Genomic DNA, 25,504 nt, shown 5'->3' on the forward strand with positions numbered 1-25,504 from the left:
GAAGGAAATTTAATTCACATATGATGGATGTTGCAGTCAGTGAGTGTGCAAGTGTTCTGTACTGGTCTGGGATGCTTAATAAGCTAGAGTAATGGAAGAAATAGACTTTTCAAGGATGAATTACATGTTTTGTAATGTTTGTTTAGTCAATACAAGAGTCTCAATAACATTCAATGAACTCCTTTGGAAAACACGTTCCACTTTCCTGTATGAGACACAGAACATTACTTTATCTCTTGTAATGACCATTATGGTGAAAGTAGAGAAATTTAGGTACATGCAAAAGGAAAACAAATGCTTTCTGCTCCCTCAACACACACAATGTTTGAACATAATTATAAGCTGAGAAAATTATTTAGGTATACCAAGTACCCAGTGCAACATATCATTTCATGGCTTACAGGGTACCCCAGGAAGAATAGTCAGTATTCAGAAGTATAACAGGCACAATCATCCAAAGCGAAAAGCTTTAGTAAACATGGGCTTTAAAATGCCTTAAGAGCTTTGAGCACTAAACAAGTTCTCACAGCTCTTAAGGTATGAAAGATTGGCAATAAATGAACTCTAAGTAAGGGGGTCAGTGTCACAGAGTACTCTCTATAAAAGCTAATTGGGATTCCATCTGAAACTGGCAACTTACTTGTTTTGAGGTCTTTCAGTTACTTCCCTGTGCCAGGGATGCCTATTTCTATGACCTCCATGCAGAAGTCCGTGTGACAATCAGACGATGGTTTATTGGTATGAATCTCCTGTGTGAATGATTAAGCATGGAATTTAAAATGTCAGCTTTCCTTTTGTTGTCTTCTGCCTTCAGACTGGTCAACAAGTGACTGGATGTAAGCCTTCAGTCTGCTTAGTGATTTTATGTATGACCAGAATTTTCTCAGCAAGATGTTTGCTAAGGTGTGATAGTGGAAGCTGTTGTATAATTCCCACATACATTGTCTTTTGGACACAGGAATTTCTACAAGCTTTTGCCTGTCAACATTTGCACATTCTTTCTTGAACCAAGAGTGCAATGGTTTCTGTTTCCTTAGCATTTTCTGAGTTCGATCATTAAACAATGGAGGGTCTATCCCACCCTTAAGCCATTTACTTTGCGTGTACACCTCCAAAGTGCGACAGTTTGAACTTCCTCAACATCCATCGTACAGGAAGTAAGTGATGTCTAAGTGGGATGCTAACAACTGCTTATCTGCTTTTCCTTGCATAAATACTCAGGTAGCTTTCTTGATGCATTTATTAACTTTATTAACTGTCGTCACTATGATAGCATGATCACCAATCCCTGTCGATAAGATCTGGATTGTTTGTAGCTACTGGGCCTAAAATATGCACATCACCACAGTTCCAAGAGTTCTGGAACCTGTATAGGAAATTGGAATAGAGATCAACATAAACATTATTTCCGCCCTTTTTATTGCTCATGAAAACCACACATGGTATGTTGTACCACCATACAGCGAGACCTTCAGAGGTGGTGGTCCAGATTTCTGTACACACCGGTATCTATAGTACCCAATAGCATGTCCTCTGGTATTGGTGCATGCCTGTATGCATCGTGGTTTACTATCCACAAGTTCATCAAGGCACTGTTGGTCCAGATTGTCCCTCTCCTCAACAGCAATTCAGTGTAGATCCCTCGGAGTGGTTGGTGAGTCACGTCGTCCATAAACAGCCCTTTTAAATCTATCCCAGGCATGTTCAATAGGGTTCATATCTGGAGAACATGCTGGCCATTCTAGTCGAGTGATGTAGTTATCCTGAAGGAAGTCATTCACAAGACGTGCATGATGGGGGCGCGAATTGTCATCCATAAAGACAAATGCCTCGCCGATATGCTGCTGGTCAGAGGATGGCATTCACGTATCGTACAGCCGTTACGGCGCCTTCCATGACCACCAGTGGCATACATTGGCCCCACATAATGCCACCCCAAAACAGCAGGGAACCTCCGTTTTGCTGCACTCAGTGGACAGTGTGTCTAAGGCGTTCAGCCCGACCGGTTTGCCTCCCAACACGTCTCCAACGACTGTCTGGTTGAAAGCATATGCAACACTCATCGGTGAAGAGAACGTGATGCCAATCCTGAGCGGTCCATTCAACATGTTGTTGGTCCCATCTGTACCTCTCTGCATGGTGTCATGGTTGAAAAGATGGACCTCGCCATGGACGGGTGTTGTGCACAGTTTGAGTTGTAACATGATGTCTTGTGGCTGCTTGAAAGGCATTATTCAACATGGTGGTGTTACTGTCAGGGTTCCTCTGAGCCATAATCTGTAGGCAGCAGTCTTCCACTGCAATAGTAGCTCTTGGGCGGCCTGTGTGAGACATGTTATCGACAGTTCCTGTCTCTCTCTATCTCCTCCATGTCCAAACAACATTGCTTTGGTTCACTCCGAAATGCCTGGACACTTCCCTTGTTGAGAGCCCTTCCTGGCACAAAACAACAATGTGGATGTGATCAAACCGTGGTATTGACTGTCTAGGCATGATTGAACTACAGACAACCCGAGGCATGTACCTCCTTCCTGGTGGAATGACTGGAACTGATCAGCCGTCGGACCCCCTCCATCTAAGAGGCGCTGCTCATGCATGGTTGTTTACATCTTTGGGTGGGTTTAGTGACATCTCTGAACAGTCAAAGGGACTGTGTCTGTGATACAATATCCACAGTTAACGTCTGTCTTCAGGAGTTCTGGGAACTGGGGTGATGCAAAACTTTTTTTGATGTGTGTATTTCCATTGTGTGTGGATTGCCAAATAGTTGTTCAAGGTAGTTTTCAGGAAACATGTTCAAAAGTACTTCACAACACTGTCTGTCTCTACACCTGCAGTGAATCCAGGGATGTGCCAGCCTATACTAGGTAGATTAAAAGTCACCTCCAGCTAGTACTGCGTGATCCGGGTATTTCCGCACTATTGAGTGTAGACTTCCCTTGAATGATTCTACAAGTGTCATGTAGGAATCAGTTGGGTGGTGAAACCAATAGATTAACTTGAGTTTACCTGGGCCTCCTACTTGTGTTCACATGACTTCACAATCAAAGTCAATTTCGACCTTGATAGAGAGAATATTATTTCAACAGCAATGAATGCTCCCCCTCCTATGGCATCCAGTCTGTCTTTTTGATGTACACTCTATGCCTTACTAAATATTTTGGAGCTTTCCACTTAGGGTTCCTAGAATAATTTGAGCAGTAAGTTCAAGAACTTTATTATGAATATTTTAACAATTTACTGTTAAAATTTTGACAGTTGAAGTGTACCTTCTTTGTAAGCAGTCTGATTTCACTCTCTGTAAACTGACTGGTGAGCTTTCATCAGAGGCTCTCAAACTACCACCTAGCCTTAAAAAAAAAAAAAAACCATGTGCACTCCACTAGTACTCTGCTAACTAAGTAGCTGCTTCCTTTGTGTAGTGTACCCCTAATCTATCAGGGGTATATGATAATCCCTCACCACATAATATGAGTTTACAAATCTGCAGCAAAGACCATCATGGAATCACCAGAGGCTTTGGTTGAGACCTGTCACTAGGCTCCAAACCAAAGGACCCCGGTCAGCTTTAGGAGTGATACTGCAAGTTGTGAGCTCTACTTGTGCCCCACATGCGAAGCCACCAGTCTGCACCACTTCTGCTAGATGACTGTACGAACTGAGGATGGCTTTGGAGCCCAAGCGACAGATGTCATTGGTGCCAACACGGACTGCAACTGGCAGACAATTGCGCCCTGCAGGCTCAATTGCTGCAGGCAGGGCCCCTCCAAATCTCTTATGAGGCCCCCAGCAGACATACTGAGTACCAGCCCGGGACCCTTTTTTCCATAAGGGGTTTCTTAATGCACATAACATTGGAGCTTCTGGTAACTAGTGAGCCCTCCACCTTGTGCCTACGCAGAGCCAGAGCCTGCTGAGGGAATGGCCACTTGTCTGCTCACTGAGTGAATAGGTGAGGCCAGACAGCCAGCCTCCACATTGGCTATCCACCATAATCAGCACGAAAATGTTACAACCTGTAACTCATCCTGTGGTGAGCGTGAATCCCTTGTAACGGGTACACTGCAAGGTGCCTTGGTAGCAGAGCCCGTGAGCGAAACAAGTGACACCTGAGTTGTCCCATGCAATGCGCCAGATGCTCTGCTACCACTATACCCAGAGGCAGCAGCCTGCAGGTAGCTGACCATTGCCATAAGTGTCTCCAGCTGCATTCACATACTGCACACAGCTCCTGCTGCACCCACCCACAGCATTCACACACACACTACCCATCCTACTAACGTAAGATTTAAACTGTGAAACAAACAGAAAAAGCTAAATATATGGCTTGCGAATCTCCTGAAGCGTCACCAATGGAGTCTGGTAGCTGCCTTGTTGTGGCAAATAGTTATTGGCCATCCAGAAGGAACAAACAAATGACTACTGTGCTGCAGACTGCATGAATATACAAATTACCATTACTGGAACACAATACAACACCTCTTAATTACATGAATCTATGAATTAAACTATGCAGGCACATAAAAGCACATAAAGTATTTAAGAAGTAAACTGTGAACACAACAGGAAAGCTAAATATGAAACTTGCTAGTGTTCTGGTGCTTCAACAGCAGAGGCTGATGGCTGACTTCTGTATCAGAAGTATCAATGAACTATGGAATTTGATCAAAGCAGTTTGCTGTGTTGTCGGAAACATGCGAAAGATATCAAGACGTGCACCAGATTGGCAACTGTGTGCCATTTATTTATTTAATGTTGTCTACAGTAATTCTCATTTCAGTTCAATCTGTATTGTTTTATTTTATTTTATTTTTCCCTCTTGAACCATAATTTGGTCATTTGCTTTTGAAGCTCTAACCATTTGTGTGTGTGTGTGTGTGTGTGTGTGTGTGTGTGTGTGTGTGTGTGTGTCACTGTCAACCAGAGATTACTTTGCTGCATATTGAGAGATAGTATACTTCGTAATGGATAATTGTTAAGCCAGTGCTTCAGTGGTTACAGTATGAACATACTCATGTACAAGAAGAACTTTCAGTTGCATATTTTATTGTCAATTTTACTGAGACCAATGAAATGCCAAATTCTTGTAGGCCTAGGTGAATCTTAAGCCATAGAACAGCTAATAGATGTTATAAACATAAAATGGATACAGATCAACCAACAGAGAAAGTATTATGCCTAACCTTGTTGACAAACATTGAAGGATTCTGCATCTTCAACTGTTCTGCTATGTGCATATTTTTCCAGACCTCAGTCAGCTGTTTGCCTGAACACGAGTCATAGTTATGTCCCCTTAGCTGAATTTTGTGATTCTGAATACTGTATGAGATATGATAAAAATATATGCATGTCTAGTTTGCTCTGCATGTAGACTTTTATGTTTGTTTCTGTAACTCTGTGTAGCTTTTTTAATGATAGTTGATACAGCTACATCGTGAAGACTTCTCCCAATTGCTATACTAGTGTGTTATAAGGCAAAGATTGTACTTCAGGGAAGCATTTCTAACAGGAACCAAAGATAATATCTATTCTTGTGTGTAATGTCCAATCTGTTGTTATAATCACTTTGTATTACAGTCACAAATTTGAATTTCACCAAGGTTCTGTCTGACAGTATTACTAATAAGTATCTACAGCCAACTTGTTATAATCCTTGGTGTACAGTATCTATAAATAACCTCTTAGAATCACGTAGTCTGCCATGAAGTGTTCTTACAAGCAAAGCTATGAGAACAGAATAAACAAATACCAGTACGTGAAGAGATCAGTTTGTGCTCCATATTTTAATGACAGTGTGTTGCGCAAGTTGTGGCTTATTGTGATGTGCCACAATTGGAGCTTTTTGTACTGATTAAATTCTACGAAAGTGTTCTCCTTAGATGAACTGTTTCCTGTGCCATTACAACATAGATTTCCTGGTACTTAACAGTAGTCCCATTGGAAAGTGGCAATAGGGTCTGAAATGTCCCAGCTAGCATCAAGGCAGATGAGGTAAAGTTGCCAGAGCCACTACATCACTCCACTGTGTTGGTTTAACACTCTATGAGATCTCGCTGTCAGATGTGTCCATGAATTTTATGATATCCTTGGCAGTGTTCTTTTCCTGGTGAGTGTAGTTTCCTGGGCTTCCAGCAGCTGGTGGCATCTCATTGTCATCATAATTTAGGCAGGCAGCTCAGCTGATGGCCTTGTTTTTCAGTGATAGCAGTGGCACCTTGTGCATTTCCCAAGGCATCAACATGAATGTGGATATAGTACTGTGAGCATAATTTCATTAAAATGACCAAGATTTTGGAATTTCCAGAGATAGTATGCACTTGGAGTATAAATTTTGCTTCATGTTTATGAGAACAGTGCAATTAACAGAAGCTGTTCTGACTACCATAGGTTTGAATGGTTTAGTATACTGCCCTTTGGTAGCCATAGTACACATTAGATTACAAAGACAGAAAGAAATCACTCTATCTCCTGTCACCTGGAATGTCGTAGAAATGTCCTTGCCCATACAGCCACCCAGGATGGAACCTCAGTGTGCAGTTATGACACTGATTTGGTGCTCATGAGAGGAGCAGCAGTAGAAGTGTCTGTGGCTGCTGGCTAGAACTTGCCATCGGATCTGGATAAGCAGCAGGTAACTCAGTTTCCAACTAGTGCACTCCCTGTGGTTATCTCCAATACTGCCTTAGGAGGCAACAGCTGGGGCCAGTCAGTGCAAACAGAGTTGGTGGCTGTTTGAGTGGAGCAGAAGTAACCTTACTGACTCACATGCTCTCAGTGAGTATTTCCAGTACTGTCATAGGAGGCTGTGAGAAAATGGAAGAGGCACTCATCTGATGAAAAAGTGGAAATGGACATTCACACTTTGTGTTTCTATGTATATTAGATAAAACAGCATTTATTCTGAGAATACTATTGCATATTTAATAACAAAATATAAACTCAGATGGAGTGGCCGAGTGAATAACTGCCACAGTCCAAATCCAAAGGTCTGGGGTTCAATTTCCAATTGTTCCTGAGACTTTTTCCCCATCACTTATTGCTTCTTTCAGCAGTGGCAATGATTTGTTAATGTGAAAAATGCAAAGATGAACATTGTCACCAAATCCACATTACACTGTTAAAATTTAGGTCCCACCCCCTGCCATAACTGGCTGGGTGAGTGATTTCTAAGGAAGAAAGAAGGCAAAGGGCTTTCCACGTCCTACATGATGATGTCTTGTAAAACACTGTGGTGTTCATACCAACTTTTAGACTGAGGAAAGCTGTATATTTTTATTTGAAAATGAAGATCAAATGTGTAGCAGTTGTTTCAAAAGCAGATAAAGAAATATGCACACAACCCTCCCAATATGAAAATGATAGTTACTTGCGAGGCACTGCAAGTTTTATGTAAGTAAATGTTTCATTTTAATATAAATGGCGAAAGCCAATAATTTGTTTCATCGTTATGTGGACAGACGTGTTTCATTATTCACAAATAATTTTTCATGCTTTCCACATCAAACCCAACAATATCCCTGTTACTTTAAATTCAGGACTGATTCAAAACAATTTGCAGTAACATTGAAAGGCAAGGCATCAGTATTAAGTGTGCAAGCGGAATTCTACTGTCAAATGCAGAGGAAAGTGCAGATAGGTGGAAGGAGTACATTGAAGGCTCTAGGAGTGGGAGGACTTGTCTGATAATGTGACTGAGAAAAACTGAGCTAGCTCCTGAGGACATGCAGCTGAGCTGCATCCCATCCCCCACACGAACCATTCCCTCCATGGTCTACACCTGCGACTGCCGATACGCTTTCCCAGTCGCCAGATCATTTTGTTTCCTGAGAGTCTTCTTAATTAAACTCAGTACTTGTTCCCAAGCCTTGCTAAGATTGTAGCTGCAATCTCGGTGAATGAGATAGTCTCTGGCGGGAATTTCTGTGGCCTCTTTAACAACACTGTCCCAGTATTTGGAAGTCTGTACCAAGATCATGGTGCTTTCGTACTCCATCGCGTGCTCTGCGACCAATGACTTGTTGTGTTACATCAGTCGAGTGTGCCTCTGATGTTCTTGGCAATGATCTTTGATGGTGCACACTGTCTGTCCAATATATCGTTCAACATTAACACAGAATCTGGTATACAGCGGCCTTCTGCAAACCGAGATTATCTTTGACTCTTCCCAAGAATGCTGGTGTTTTATGGGGTGGGCAAAAGACAGTTTTTACTCAGTGCTTCTTCAATATGTGTCCAATTTTTCCAAATAGTGCACCTGTGTGTGGTACAAAGTCAGTGGCTGCCTCTTCCTGCATGACTCCTTCTGCTTCCATAGCTTTTAATGTTATGATGGGGCAGAGAGCGCACCTACCGTAATCTACCATTCTGGGTACCTGTTTTTTTCCCATAATACAGTTATGAGGTGTTCCCAGGGTACTTAGAATGGTAGATTAGGCATGCTCTTCATCCCACCAAAACAGTACATCCTGTGGAAACAGAAGAAGTCACAAAGGAAGAGGCAGCTTCTGCTTTTATACTGCACACTGGCACACTATCATGTAAAACTGGATGCATGTTGAAGAAGCTCCAAGTAAAAACAGTCTCTTGCCTGCCCAAATAAAAAAAAAAATGAATACTCAATGAGCAAAAAGCTTTTTTTTGCACAGTTCTTCGATATTTGGAGTTATGTTTGATACCACAATTCTGAGAATTCTGCTCAGATCGTCATGTGTCAGTGAAGATCTTGTTTTAGATTTTACATTTTTCATTCATAAAAAAAATTGCTTCCAGATATATGTACTTTCAAGTACGAGCACCTTTTGAAGTACTAACTCGGATAGGTTGGGATGCTTATCAGGTCTGATATATTTTTATATAAAATTATGTCAGTCCATTCTGTGGGCAACTCTGGTAGGTTGTCTTAAGGGTTTCGTTACTTTTGAGTTCAGTCAACTTCGTCTATATGTGTAACATGATGTCTTCATTCTTAACCTCAAAAGGATTTTGGAACATTTTTATATAGGGCTCTTGATTTTTAAAATCTGTGAATTTACTGTCAGACTCTTTCCTCATTATTTGCAGCAAAGAGACATCATACATGTTGAAATCCAGTATCTCTTGATTTCACATAGATAAGATCTCCCAGTGACCCAACTGTCTTTTCCTTTTCTCTTGAACAAGATAAGCATTTCAATAAATCCTTGAATATGTCCATACATTTCTACACATATTACCTTGGAGCTTTATATTTAGGTTGGTGGGGTATGTAGTCATGTCAACTAAAAAAGCTAAATCATTCAACCATTGTTCATTCTCCAAAAACCTGGAATTTTGTCCTTTGTCGGTCTCCTTAAAGTTTTTTTTATCACCCAACAGAGAATAAAATTGTGTGAGCGTTGCTGATCTGCTGAGCCATATGATATCATGACTTGGGCCTGCTTCTGACAGAAAGGTCTGAAAATGTCTATGATTTAATCCTGTTGTGTATATGAAATTGACAGACAATATACCTTTTTCATCACATTCTTCAAATCAAGATCTTTGGTACACAGCTGTTCTTTGTGAATAATGTAGCAGTGTTTTACAATTGTGTGTGTCATGCGATTACTCATCAAAGCCACAAATCTGTTTGTTCTCCCTGTCATCAGTGGCTTACCATCTGTTAACCCAGAAAGATTTTCACCTTGAAGGTCAAACTTTTCCAGACAACTTCTTATTTCTTCATATGTGTTGTGTCCCATTGTCTTACATTTCATTGAATGCAAGTCAAATAATTCCTTGATTATGGTGCAGTTCTCTGTCACTCTTCTTACAAAGACTGTCATCTGAAACATCAGCACTGCATCAAGCGCTAAGCTGTAAAGCACACATTACTTTAATTGTGTTTTAAGTGAAATTTTAGTATCTTTTGCTATGTCATCAACTCAGCGTGCTATAGTTTGATGTGACAAGCTTGTATTTTTCACTAATAATGTCCATTCTGGACGCAATGCTGATGCAAAGATTTCCAAACATTCTTTGATGAATTCTCCATCAGATAAAGGTTTTCCTCTTTTGGCAACAACTTCTGTTGCCTTAAAGCTTAGTTTTGTTACAGTTTCTGAGTTTTCTTTTGGTATTTTAAAAATGGCCTGCTGACCAGCCAACAAATATAACAATCTTCATAATCGCATGTGTCTTCTGGAACAAAATTATGAACATTCTCATAAGTCTCATTGGTCAGTCAAAAATCAGAATAAAATATAGGTAAACAAGCAGTTGAGAGGCAAAGTCAGTCTCTAAGAAACCTGAATTACAATAAATTGAATTCTTCTTTCCTAAACCTGTTCACATCAAAGAGGGATGTATATATGTATAGTTTGACACCAGTTCACAAGGATACAGTGCACTATCAGTTTCAGAGGCTTTGGAGCTTGTACATGAGCATCGTTTTCGGGCAATGTTTCCGCCATCAGTTTCATACTAAATCATGGATGCCACGATGAAATGTGCGACAGAGACAAACATATGCAAAAGAGTGCCTAATAAAACAATAGTTACCACACGTGTTCACTGAACAAGCAATATCACCGCCAACGTGGCTGCCATATTAGGCATCATCTTAACAGCTGACAGCAATTCCAGAAACATGCACACAGAAACCAGGCAACTCAGCTCTATGGTCCTATGGCACTACTTCTGACCACACATTGCCAGAAAAATCATGCTTGTGTGTGACAGATTACATATATTTATTATGTACCTTTAATCTCCTTGGGAGCTGACTATTAAGCAGCACACAGCCACTACAACAGCATAGAGTGTATCTGACTGACTGACCGACTGACTGAACTGAAGCAAAGAAAGCAAGTGAGGGCGGGCGACGACGCTTTCACTCATTCCACATGTGGCCCACATAGCACATGAATGGGTCACTAGTTGGGAAATGTGCAGTAGGTAGCAAGTAAGGAAGAGGACAGTAGGCAACCACCCCCTCACCCCATATGCATGTTTTTTTGTGCCCATGCTCAATCAACAATGCAAGTTAATTTTAAAAAACTGACCTCCCTACCGTGTCTGAAAAAACAACTACTTCATCATGCTATGGCAGGCCATATTCTTTGTGGCTGGGAGCCAGGTTGTGGCCTGCAGGCCGTATGTTGGACAGCTTTAGAATAAACCATGTTTTGTGAGAGACAGTTGTGGAACTCCTAACTTATGTATGTTTGTTAAGTACTAGCTGCTCTTGTATTTGTTCAAAATGTACTTTCCTGATCCCAGATCCAGACAAATTTCAAATTGTGTCTGCGAGTCTGAGTATTGATATTGAATCAACTTGCTCTTTAGGATGAGCCTTTGGTTTGACTTTTGCTTTCATAGACAAGAGCAGTGTGGCTAAACTTGTTACACTAGTTGCAAATTGCTTGCTAGAATGGACAGCTCTATGTGGTATTCTTGTTGTTTGCGGTGTTGCTATTGCTGCGTCATTTGTCATTGGTGTAGTTCATTACAGTATCTCTGTTAGTTTAAGGTATGCTGAAGTTATGTTTATCATTTAATAAATATTCTGTATTGGGTAATCAGGTGTGCTGTTTTACATATGCTATTTAATTCACTTGATTGATTGCAAAAGTAAACACACTCATCTTCAGATGTGCTATACACAACACACATAACACCATAAATATAAACCCATTACAGTGCACAAATATACAAAGTGTCAAAATATCAAAATATATTACAAAATAATAATTCCTTAATTAAATTTTAAGAAAACAAGCAAACTAAAAGGTCTTATGAGAGGGCAACATGGTAAGTGTATTTGTGGCCCCAACCTACACAGGAATTTATCTAGAACAACTTTCACCCGCAAATTTCATGCATTCTTATCACCACTTTTATAACTATGGAAACAACTGTTTAATACATAATATTTCCTGTCCAAAACACAAGGATGCTACAGAGTGGTTGATGTCTTGAATAGGTTGAATTGCATTTATTTATATGAACCATATATTCATTTCCACCAATAAAGAACCACACAATTGCCCTTTCTGCATGTGGAAACGAGAATTCCATTTGTCTGTGGCTGGTGATACAGTGCAAGAGAAAGACCCCATTAATTTTAGTACATTAAAATATGTTATTGTACATTCAGAAGACATTCAACACCAATTTTCTGCAGTAGGAAATTGTATTGAGCTGTGTGAAGACAACTTATGAACAAGATGATGTATTATTATTGATTCTGTGTTCTTGAGACAAGGAGAGCCATCAACTGCTTCAAGTGTTGGGATTCAGGAAGTTTCATTCAACTCTTGATAACCTAAGTGTATTGAAGGTACTAATATGAGAAACTTTCTTACACAAATGTTACCTCACATAATTTTTTGACAACAGCGACAAAGCTTATGAGAGTTTGTGTGGATATGTGCCAGCTTTCTGTGCTCTTTCTTGGCTGGATTATTCTTCTGTCATGAACTCTGAAGATCCAACTCATGCAAATTTTCCCAAATAAGAAGTGTTCTTCATCTGAGAATATTTTAAGTGCAGATGTGCTTGTTGTTTCAATAAGGAGCACAATACCCACAAGAAAAAACTTGCTATATTGATCTTTATATATGGGTAATTTTCCATTTCTGCACCATGTCCTCCAAACTGCTAACTAAGCACATCAGTTATCGTTGACTCTTCAGAGAACAGAGGACTAGTCAGAAAGGACCAGTTCCAACTTAGATTCTAAAATAGATGGTCCACAAATCTAATTTACTGTTAAAATCTTACAAGTTATTATACTTGCACTTGAGGGACACCATTGTCTGCAGAAACATGTTGACAAAGTTCCGGAGTCACAGATTTGGTGAGAAACTCATTTTGTCACATCTGTAAGATTTTTAAAGGAAGGTGACTAAACATCGTTGTATGTATCAGCATAGAACTTAGCAGGCAGGCAGGTGCCAGATGTTGCAGTGGCATGAAACATTTGATTTGTCCCACCTGGCTGTGTCTCTGTTATTTATGATTGATGTAACTCTACAAATACTAAGCATTGTACACTGTGGATGGCAAAGGCTGGTGCTTGATGGCTACAGTTTGAGCTCTTAATCCTTTCCCTGGTTAGCTGCCTCCTTGTGCCAAAAGGCAACTACTCATGGTGCAACAAGTTTACAACTTTCATCACCACACTGGTGCTAGATACAGTGAAACGGTTACTTATTTAGTAACCAACAGGCCACTTGTTATCTAAGGGATGGAACACCTCAGTAACATAGAAGTGACAAAGTTAAATGCTTCTGTACTCACAGACTTGGATAAATTGTGAAGCACAGGCTGTCCTTGAATTTCATAAAGTACAAGAAGGCAGGTGCTCCAGATATGTTTCCAAACAAACTTTTTACTCCATATTGTATCATTGTGTATACTAGTGGGCCTAAGTAGGAAACAGTGTTGGATATTTAGTCACTTCACTACTTACAGTGTGATAAGTCAGTTTGAATAAAATGTGATGTACATAACCACAACACAATAAAATAAAAGTAAATGTCTATGTGAGGGTGGATCGCATTTCACGTGAGCCTCAAAAAAGCTTGTATAACAGGATAACTGCAACCTAAACTTTCACAGTCCTCCTTTATAAAACTAGCAAATACGTGTGACCCCGCTCCCGTTTATCACTCTCCTCCTTCCCAACCTATCCCTACACACACAGTGGCCCAACTTGGACAAGTAGAGTTCCCTGTTGGGGTGGGTAGTGGGGCATGAAAGACATAACGAGTGGGAGAAAAGAACAGGGAATACATCTACAATTTATACACAAATCTTTAGTGTTCTATTATTTTTTCACCATTTGTTTTACATATCTATTTAGTGAAAGCTGGTCTTAGCAAAAAGAATGTTTACTGGTAATGTATATATGACCTAACTAAGAATTTCCACTTATCAGTTTCATTGAATTATTATTGGGGTATCTGATACTAAGATGAATTTATTGCAGATCTTCCATTTGGATGGGAAAAATGTGTGTCTGAAGACGGAAAAATATTTTATGTTGATCATGTAAATCGTCGTACAACATATACTGACCCAAGACTGGCATTTGCTACAGAAGAGAAGGAACATCCACATGACTTTCGTCAACGATATGATGGTTCAACTACTGCTTTACAGATTTTACATGGCAGAGATTTGACAGGAAAAGTTGCTGTAATAACGGGTGCTAACACAGGAATAGGTAAGATTGAAGATTTGTATTCATGAAATAAGGCCACTTCTACCTCTAAAGAAAATCAAAGCCATAGGTATGTTAATAGATCATAGACTTCATTATATTAGTTAGTTATATTTTATTTGAACAGAAAATTGGTTTTGGCTTCAAAGAAATCATCAGCACAGAATTGAGGAAATGTTTAAATAATTTAATCCATACAAATGTACTCATTGTGAATATCATGCATCATCATTATTTAGCATCCTGCTCATGTGTGAAGTGCAAAATTATTATTGCAAATAAGTGTATTGCCGCAATATGTACCCGCTTCAAGAATGTCGATACTATAGACATAAGCAGCTTGGAGTGAATGTTCCATAGAGTCCACAGTATTCATTTAAATTCATCAAGAAAGGAGTTACTTGTGGACAAAATATCGACTCATATTTTGAGGAACAGTGTGGGAAATGGAAAAAGTGGCAAACAAATGCAAATGACGTGTTTCAGGCAAGCTGCAGACAATATAGTGATCAGTCAGATGCAAATAACCAAGTGGTTTAAACTGAAAAGGACAGAAGCAAACAGTCAAGTTGCAAGTCTGATGTAAGTTACGATGTGGTTTAAACCAAAAAGGACAAAGGCGAATGAAACACAACTTTTGCAAGTTCCAGAAATAAACTCGCCTATTGATAGCTGCCAGGAAGTAGAAGCAACATACAACAAGCACACCAAAGATTTTGTATGTACATGATATCATCCTGCAGAAGAAGAAGCAGCAACAGAAGAAAACACAGCAGCCATACAGACAATACATGGAACAGCAAGCAGACAGAAGGTAATGCACCTCTCTCACCTGAATGATTTTTAACTACAAGCACAAAGAACAAGGAGCTTCCAAGGTAAGTGCCACCTCAATGAACCAGCGTAACCTATTTAACCGTAATGCCTTACACAGAGCAAAGAACCAGATATTGATTGATTAGTTGATCATTTTTGTAAAAACCAACAATACATAGCTTTTCCATATCTTCATTTCTTCATCACTTTTCAATGTTTACTGCCGTCTTCACTATCAAGTTTGCAGATGTACTTCAAAACTGAATCAATATTCTTCTTAATATCGCTTATCATAGAAGTATCTACACCATACTTATCAGCTAACTTAAACCAGTTCTCCTTTTTTAATGAATCAATTATGTTTACTTTGTCTTTAAGGGATAATAGTTCTCCCTTCCACTTCAAAGCAAAGATGCGACATGGTGCAGTGGTGTAGCAATTGGCAACTGTCTAACTCAAACAATAATTAAACACACAGGGCAAAGATTGCGTGGGCTGCAGATGGGGTGATGACAGTTAACATGTTCATGCATGCATGGACTAGACTATGAAGGTAATTGCTCACGGTTGACTATCTGAATAATCGTGAATCCGTGCAACTGAGGTCCGGATAATCAAGTCTCCACTGTACTAGAATTTTTGCTCCTGAAAGCTACTTTCTGTAATTTTACAGTATGTGTTGATTTGTGTGTGTTTCACACACCATGCATTATTTATGGATCTGTAGACAACTTGTGTTTTCTGCACGCTGTCTGGAGATGCCATCTGCATTGATATAATTTTAAATACTTTGTTTATTTAAGTGTATATACATCAGTCAGCGTATCAGACTTGATTGAGTTCATGTAATTTTTGCTTATTAAGAATTGTTGTTATCCTTTGAAATTTCAAATATTTATTATTTCCATCTTGAAGTTCCTCCTGCTTTTAGAAATTGCCCTATTCAGAAAACAGATGGAAATTAATGATTCTGAAGTACTTTCAGTTATTTTTGACAATGATTTGTAGTGAGAACTGAAGATCCGGATGACGGTGTGAATGAATGTTTTTATTGTTCGGAGTATAATTCGAGTGACAGTGACATCATCAGACCTATAAAGAAGTGTAAAGTGGCAGTGTTTTCTAGTGATTCTGACACAGTAATAATGAAGTTGAATCCATTTTCGTGAATGACTTGGTTTGTTAAAATGTTAACTTTTTCTGAGATGGCACCAGTCTCACTAAAGCACTGGCTATGCCAGTGCATAAATGAGACCCAGGTGCTGTCTCGAATGTATTAAGATCATCTTTGTTTGAAATGCATTTGAAAGGAAGTCTTACAGTTCTGCAGAATACTGATTTGCAGTTCTTGGCAGCTATGTGAAGTGATTATATTTCTACAAAACTGCAGACACAAATTGATGAAATACTGTTAGGAAAATTACCACAAAAATGAAACTTCAGTAAGATGTTCCGCAACATTTGTGGAGATTACAAAATTCAGAAATAATGGCCTAAACAAAATCAAACTTGAAGGTTATATGGAATGTTGTACCAATTGTGACTAATGAAGACTGCAAGAAAATAATATACATATATATCAAGGCAGTTCTCTCTCCTGTGTATCAGAACCATTAGTAACACTGAGTCTGGTTTGTGAAGAGCCACCAGAGTAGGAATGTGATAGCAAGTGCCTGGGTGCCTAGGCAGTGTCAAAGGATGCAATAACTGAGCAAGTTTCAACGGGCAAGAAAGATAGGTCTCTAGGAAATAAATTTGTTGTACTATGATGGCTGTGATGATTGTCTGCTGTACTTCACAATTTGGCACCATGGGAGGATTATCATCATGCCTCCATGGTTGCAGTGAAATGTGCAGATTTGGCCAGTGTTGGCTCAAAGCTGGACCACTACAAAAAAAAAGTGAACCAATCTTCATTGATGGTTTGGTGCTTTTGTATAGGAACTAGACTGGTGCTATACATGCCATTGCATCCACTTCCATTGTTCAGGACCAAAAGCATCTCGTAAAGAAATGAGCATGTGAAAGCCACTATTACTGTGCTGAATGTTAGCACTACCATTATGACTATGACCGGCAGTCAGCATTATTGACTGCCATATTGAATAGATGTAACATACATCAGTGAAATAATACTAGGCCTCATGTGATGAAGAATTGCAATCCTCCTTCAGATAATGGCTAGTGCCACTGTTCTGTGGCGTACATGTTTCTCTGACTTCTCATCTCGCATGTCCGGAAGATGGTCAGAAACCAGCTTGCCAAAGCCCCACAGCAGTCTCTATTGATGCCTTGTTGATAGCATGCAAATCATGAGAAGAAACATATCCTAGAAACATACCAAAACTTTCTTCAAATCCATGGAATGATGTTTAGAGGCTTGGTTGCAGCGTCTAGAGTGCATCATGCCATTGTGATTTCTCTAAATGAGAGATGACATACAGTTTTCGTTTTGCATTCAGCTTTTTACAAGCAATCTTCTTTGTAAATTAATTGCATTTTCGCAGCATCCTACCAATGAACCAAAGTCCACCACAGTAGAGAAGAGTGCACAAAGCCAGTATCAGAATGAGAGCCGTAACAAGGATATGATCTGTGCAGTAAGGAAATGGGTTGCCGATGTTGGATGTGGGAAGAACAACAGATAGTGTCATCCTCATTTAAAATCATTTTATAAATTATAAATGAGGAATCAAATGTTGTTACGCCTGAAGCAAGTTCCTACTGTTCTTGTGCTGCTGTTTGCACAGCTTGATAACACTGCCACCTAACAAACATTGAGCACACTATCTAGAATACGATTGCAAACTTACAGGGTGCTGATGCCAGCTTCACTTTTTTTACTGGAAATTTATATTTTTCATTTGACGTGCCCTTCTAACACTGAGAGAAGAAGAGTATGCTAACTTTCAGGGAAGGGTCTGCTGTGAGCTGTGGTGCAGTAGTGTGATGTAGTGATTAGTGTCACTGGCTGCTCTGCTACATGTTGCCATTCAAAACTGACCATGAGCCATTATTTGTAATTTAGTATTTATCATTCCTGGAAGGTTCTTGAAATGTTTTGTGTTAATAATGTTGCTGTTTTCTGGAATTATAGATGTTTTTATGAATACCAGCAGTCTGAAATATTCTGTGTTTTACAAGTAGCTGCACTGTCCGACCAGGAAGTCAGTTCTGTTCGGGATGTATGCTGGTGTTCATCATTATTGTAGAACACAACATAAAGGAAGGTTGAACAGTTGAATGGCTAACTTGCTTATTAAGCTAAACATAAGATGGTACAGAATACAATAACAGGGAAGTCCAAACAGCATAGTTTATCCAAACATAGGGTGTGGCCCAATGTGATGACAGTGAAGAGCACAACGAAGAATGAGGATTTTGCAATTGTCGGACAGTATACAGTTATTGTACAGACAGTCATAACAGAAATGAATATCCTTGACCAGATGTAAATATAGCTTAAGTCCTAAGAAACTTTGGTTCAGTTATCACTGTAACAAAACTGCACAGTAACACTTTAGTCCCCGGAAGTAGGCTGGTAACTGCTGAGTGGCATGGCGGAGTAATGCGGAGTATTGCAGATTTAGTTGAGCTCCAACAAATTGGATGCCATAGCCAAATGACGCAAGTGGCCTGGAGCGAAACTTCAACTACAACTGCTGCTGGTAGTTGCACTGTGGCCTAAGTACACTGCAGTGAAGGACTATCCATGGGCTCTTGATGACCACATGTCCTGTGAACACAAAGTAGCCTCTGTTGCTGCTGCGCGCGCTGCCTGTGGGCGATAATGGTGGTTCCCGGTGGTACCTGCAAGCATTACGTCTGTAAAGAGAATATTTGGAATTAGCACCGAATCCAAACACACAATGTAATGTTGAGGCACATAACAGTGTCCTAAGGAGGAGGAGGAGGAGGAGGAGGTCAAGAGCAGGCAGCTTAGAGGGCATAGACAACATGCTGGAAACAGAATGGCCGACTAAGCAGGGGCCCAACCCTGCATATACTGCACACCTTCCCTACCTGCCTTACCAGGAAGGTTACAGGCAGCACAAGGGCAGCTGTGGCAGAAGAACCGGGCAATTGTGGGGACAGCACCACCTGCAGAATAAGAAAAGCCGAATATGAGGCATAGTGTGGGAGCATGAGGAAAACAATGAAAACACCATTTGCATGTGTGCTTGGGACTGTATCATGGTAAATGTGGAATTGCACACAGGAGTACACATCAGTGCCTGATGGGACTTCGAGATGGGCTACAGGTCCGAGTGCAGTGGTGGCAGGAAGGACCAGGCCGGCCACAAATGTGTCAGCAATGAGAGAGGCTACGTCATTGGTTACAGGGCTGGCTTCAGCAGTGACAGAGCCAGCATCGTCTGGACCAGCGACGACAGGAGAGCCAGTCACAACAGGGGCTGTCCTTGCGGAATCGGCAGTGGCCGCCATGGGGGTGCGTGGCAGGAGAGGCAGTGGAGGAAGATACTGATTGTGCAATGTATAAGGAAGCACAGAAAATCAGGTATGGAAGCAGGATGAGGAACAGGCCAAGAGGCAGCAAGGAAGGGACGCAGAAAGGTGTGGAAAACATAAAGTGCGAGGAGCAGGAAGAGAAAATGACGAAGGGCACATTTGGCTGCAGCAGGTCCCGAAAGTGTTTTGAGGCATGCGGAAGTGCGCTTGGGATTGTGGAGGCATGTGGGTACTGAGGGAATAAAGGGGACAAGGAAGCAAGAATCCGAAAACAAGGACAGAACAGAAGGAGAAATGGAAGTCGGAAGAAGGAAAACGTGTACGGAAGGACAGGCTGTGTTGGGGCAGCGGTGCTGGAGGCCATGCATGTTGACTGGAGAGAGGGCCATGTTGGCAGTGCAGGACTCATCGAAACTCGCCAGAGGTGCCAGGAGTCTGACATGACACTTGGGTAGTAGCAGAGCCGGCCGTGAAAGAGCCAATGGCAACAGGCAATGGAGCCTGTAACAAAGGTGCTTGGGAGCCCAGAGAGGACAGAGAAGATGCATTGGAAGAGGAAGGGGATGCAGAAGCATGAGAGAGAGTGGGGGCAGCATAATGAGCCACGAACTGTTCCCGAAATTTAGTGTAGGAGAGGAAAAATGGTGAACTCCAGGATTAAGGGACAGAAGAAGGCAATAAACCAAAGTGCCAGACCAGATGTGAAGAAGAACTTTTTTGTGACAGCCCTTGTTAATGACGGATACCACAAAAGCTGATCAAGGATGGCAGACCCTGGCTCCAAAGTGTCTTTGTGAACCTGAAGCATCAGAAGTTGTGGCATTCATAATGGGGAAGGGGCAACAGCCAGAACACTAAGCTGCTCAAACGGAAGAATGGCAGTGGGCCTTGCCAAAGGATTGGCTGCCTGTTTTGGAATCAGTTCCCCAGCCAAGAGTTGACTTTCCCTTCATCAGCTGCTGCAGAATGGCTGCCAAAGATGGTTTGTCCACGGTGACTGAAAGGAAGAAATAACAAGCGCTGTTTGCTATTCAAAGCACAGAGGACCAAGGTCCACAGATCACAGAAAAGTTCACAGTCCAGGTACTGACCTGTCAAAGAATTAACAGTTATAGGTACACAAGAAAGGCTCACAGTTCTGAAAACTGCACAAAAATTGTCACAGTGTGAGTGAAGAGCACATGCAAAGTTCAAGGTTCTGTAGCTGGTGCTCATGTAAGCTCAGTCCACAGTTGTCAGTTATGATGACCAGAGTCTGAAATGCGGAAAGATAGGTGACTCTGAGAAGCACTAAATCGGACTGCAGAAAACAATGCAAAACCAATAATCCTCATCATTAATTGTAGTGCAGCACACAATAGAAAAGAAGGCTGAACAGTTAACTTGTATACTGAGCCAAGCATAAGATGGCACAGAATACAACAGGGAAATCCAAATAGCATAGTGTATCCAAATCTCTGATGCAGCCCGATATGATGATAGTGAACAGTACAACAAAGTAGGAGGATTCGCCAGTAGTCCGACAGTATGCAGTTATTGTAGCATCATCACAGAAAAGCAAAATCTCTCATAAGGCAGACATAACAGAAATGATTGCCCTTGGTGAGACATAAGTAACTCGCAGTCCAAAGAAACGTGTGTTCAGTACCATATTTACTCAAATCTAAGCCGCACTTTTTTTCCGGTTTTTGTAATCCAAATAACCGCCTGTGGCGTAGAATTGAGTGCAAAGTAAGCGGAAAATCTTAAAATGTTGATAGGTGCCTCCATAAGTTACTTCTGCCGTCTAATGTAGCGCTACACAGGCATGCTTTCAGGCACAAAGATAAATACTGGTGCCAAAACCTCTGCGTCAGTAAATAAATTTAAAGAAAAGGTGGAAGACGAGCTTTTTTCTCCACCCCGAGTTTCGACCACTGCATTTTCATACATTATCCAACGAAGTTAATACAAATTCCGTATTGTTCATCTTTGAATGTAGCAGCATTTCAATGTAGTACAAAAATCTGACTGGCAAGACTGTTTGGGATGTTTATCAATATGGCCAACTCTACGTTCTGAATTTTTTCCTAGCTGTCAGAAGAGATGGTTGCTAGTAAGAAATTTTATGAATTGTGAATCACATGCAGTATTCTCTTCACCACAAGAATAATACGAATATAAACATTTTGCCATGTATTCTTTCGTGTTTGCTGCTGTCTCATTTAAATCCTGTCTGACTAATAAACTACGAAACTAGAGTGAGACAACAGCAAACGCAGAAGAATATACATATCATGTCATGTTTATATTCGTATTATTCTTATGCTCAGTAGTGATACAGTCAGAAACGAAGCACGGCAACTGACTAGATTTTTAAATCTAGGATGACTCTAATTTCTGTGCAGAATGTAATGTACTAAAGAGGCATCTGCAAAGATTTTCAAATGGAGAAAAATTTTCGCTAAACTCTTGTTCAGAACATCATCTATCATATGCAGTCTGTTATTTGGTTCTTTTTTATCATTATCAAAGAAAGGAGCAGTGAAAGTAACAAGAAATAGCAGTCTCTTGCCATTGTTTCGCTAACGAGACGATTCCTCTTTTTTTTTTTTTTTTTTTTTTTTTTTTTTTTTTTTTTTTTTTTTTTTATTATAAGCAGCGGCAGGGTGCGCAAAAGCAAGCCATGCCGCGAGCGGCGGCAGGTCATAAACACTCATCATCAGAATGCGACAAACAATGCATGACACAGTACAATAATGCATTTTCAGCTTAGAGTGACGTAAACACCCATAACAAAGATAACGGCACTTATCACTTCAAAGAAAATAAGCAATCAATTCAAACCAGACGAAGCACATGAAAAAGGAAGGGTACCTGTATAAATACGGTCGGAGCGCCTGACGCATAGCAGTGGCTACTTGGTAAAGCTTAACTGCTAAGCTTACGACTCGAACTAAACTTCTGTAGCTGTATCGTCATTCATTTGACCTAAATTGTATCTCATATTACAATGGACCAACTTTGTTTCGATTTGCAGGTGCAGCCTAAAACTTTTCTCACCCCTTGAATTTCGACTCTTAAATTTCAGGTTCGGCTTAGATTTGGGAATTTTTGTTTTCCTTGATTTCGAGTCTCATTTTTCTGGTGCGGCTTAGATTCGAGTAAGTACGGTAATTGCCATAGGACAACTACACAGTAGCACCAAGTCCCCAGGAAGATGGCTGCTGGCTGGCACAGTGGAGTGATGCTGTGTGCTGCAGATTCGCTTGAGTCCCAATACACGGGAGGCTGTTGGTGATCAGCACAAGTGGCCTGAAGCACGGCTGTGACTACAGCTGCTGCTGGTGGTTGCACCGAGGCTTCAGTACACTGCAGCGGAGTAATAGCAGCAGGCCCTTGATAACCTTTTGACCCACGGATGGAAGCTAGTTCACTGCAGCAGCACCTGTGTTGTTGCTGCAGGCACTGCCTACGAGCGATGATAATCATTCCTGGTAATGTCTGCAGGCATTATGCCTGTTAACAGAATATACATTATCAGCACCAAATCCAAAAAAGTGATGTGCTAGCAAGGCACATCACAGTCTTTGAAGAAGGAATGCCTGCAGGCCAAGAGCTGACAACCCACAGGATGCAGATGTGAATAAATGGAATGGCCAACTATGCTGGGGTCCTGCCGTGAATGAACTACAGTAATAATGTGGTTTCCATGTTAAGTGTTGTATTTCAGTGATGACCTTGCGTTCTGGTTTGGAATTGAATGTAGTTACAATGTGAAAATATTTAGTGACAACAGATGATCTCCATGCTTTTCAAGAGAATTAAGTCATAGTGAGACTGGCTGATGAGACGTGGGAAACCATTTGAGATTGTAACTGTTAAGATAATTATTTGAAGTGAAGGCAAGGTACTTGCATCTTCTGCTCATTCTGCCCTATTGCCTAGTTATCTGAGGTCCTGAATTTTTCTGTTTAGTCTCTATTTTTGGTACTGTTGCATCACTTCCCTCTCTTTCAACAAATGATGGGAACTCTGATTACAATTGCTAGCTTTTTTTGGTGTTTAACAGTGTGTACCAAGCTTTGTTACCAGTCTTGTGAATATTATGTTTTCACTTTGGCATGTCCTATATATGAACAGTATAATACCTAATACAGACTTTGTGAAATGTAGGATGCTTATGGCCATCCGTTACTAGAGAACCTAGTTTTCACTCTGTTGCAGACTGGCTACCACCCATCTCCCAGTCTGTTTAAAAAATTGTGCATGTGCAAAAATCAGTTCTGTTTGAGTTCACTGCTACCGTATCATTGACCAAACAAAAAAAGTAATAACTCTTACGGCACCAGGTCAAATGCCACACAAACACAGAATTTCAGATCAGCTCATTTCATATCAGTTTCTGGTACTATGTACTAAAAATTCACCATACATGTGGTCAGCCTGTGCGAAAGGAAGATGAAATATTCCTGTCCTAGCAGTGGAAGACTATATTTTTAGGCCCAAAATGTTAGGCAGTTATCCATGATGATAAGAAAGGGCTCTTCACATGCTGTGATGTAACAAAAGTCAATTCTAAGGAATTATGAAAATATAGCTTGATGTAGAAGTAACAGATGAGAGAGAAAAAACACAAAACAAGTAAACTGTGAACTTGAGAAAGCTAAGAAACATTTTAATTAGCTAACATTGTTTGACTATGTTGAAGCAAACTGACGTCAACAATTACCATGACATTTCTGTTGTACCCCAAACTTACAAGGTATTCTCCAAAGCACTGCAGGTGACGCTGGTGGAAACACTAGATCATTAAATAGGTGACTATCAAGCTGTTAATGATTAATAAAAACTACCTCAGCTGTATGATTACACATATATTGTGTTATGATGGTTTAATTCTTTGAACACCTTCAGGTTGCTGAATTGTGCTTAGGTAATGACATTAAATAAATTAAATAAAAACTTTGAGGTTCGCCGATGACATTGTAATTCTGTCAGAGACAGCAAAGGACTTGGAAGAGCATTTGAACGGAATGGATGGTGTCTTGAAAGGAGGATATAAGATGAACATCAACAAAAGCAAAACTAGGATAATGGAATGTAGTCAAATTAAATCGGGTGATGCTGAGGGAATTAGATTAGGAAATGAGACACTTAAAGTAGTAAAGGAGTTTTGCTATTTAGGGAGTAAAATAACCGATGATGGTCAAAGTAGAGAGGATATATATTGTAGACTGGCAATGGCAAGGAAAGCGTTTCTCAAGAAGAGAAATTTGTTAACATCAAGTATAGATTTAAGTGTCAGGAAGTAGTTTCTGAAAGTATTTGTATGGAGTGTAGCCATGTATGGAAGTGAAACATGGACGATAACTAGTTTGGACAAGAAGAGAATAGAAGCTTTCGAAATGTGGTGCTACAGAAGAATGCTGAAGATAAGGTGGGTAGATCATGTAACTAATGAGGAGGTATTGAATAGGATTGGGGAGAAGAGACGTTTGTGGCACAACTTGACTAGAAGAAGGGATCGGTTGGTAGGACATGTTTTGAGGCATCGAGGGATCACAAATTTAGCATTGGAGGGCACCGTGGAGGGTAAAAATCGTAGAGGGAGACCAAGAGATGAATACACTAAGCAGATTCAGAAGGATGTAGGTTGCAGTAGGTACTGGGAGATGAAGAAGCTTGCACAGGATAGAGTAGCATGGAGAGCTGCATCAAACCAGTCTCAGGACTGAAGACCACCACCACAACAACAACAACAACAACAACAACAACAACAATGACATTAAAGGTGATGTTACAGACGAAATCCAAAATGCTGCTCATAAACATTCTTCTGGCAGAAGTATGACTTGAGTGCTGCGTTCAGTAATCTTGATCAAGCTGGAGCCAGGAAAGGCGGATCCTGCTTTGAGCATATCTGTAGTTTGAAAAGAGTATTGGAAAATTACATCTCGAAGGATCAGGTAGTGTCTTTGTTGACAACCAAAAAGCCTGTGATTTGAATGATTGGGAAGTACTGTTTGATGTCTTTAGCTTTGACACAGATAT

The 25,504-nt window shown here is 40.5% G+C and overlaps 1 protein-coding gene across 2 annotated transcripts in view; it reads left to right on the top strand.

Annotated features, from left to right (window-relative positions):
- The window catches only part of LOC126262679 (WW domain-containing oxidoreductase), a 196,519-nt gene that overhangs the window by 24,859 nt on the left and 146,156 nt on the right, over positions 1–25,504 (top strand). For both annotated transcript variants that reach the window (XM_049959455.1, XM_049959454.1), the window contains one exon: positions 13,952–14,188. In XM_049959455.1, coding sequence (XP_049815412.1) covers positions 13,952–14,188 — 237 coding nt within the window. The remainder of the gene's footprint in view (positions 1–13,951; positions 14,189–25,504) is intronic.

This window comes from Schistocerca nitens, chromosome 6 (assembly GCF_023898315.1).
Source record: "Schistocerca nitens isolate TAMUIC-IGC-003100 chromosome 6, iqSchNite1.1, whole genome shotgun sequence".
NCBI lineage: Eukaryota > Metazoa > Arthropoda > Insecta > Orthoptera > Acrididae > Schistocerca > Schistocerca nitens.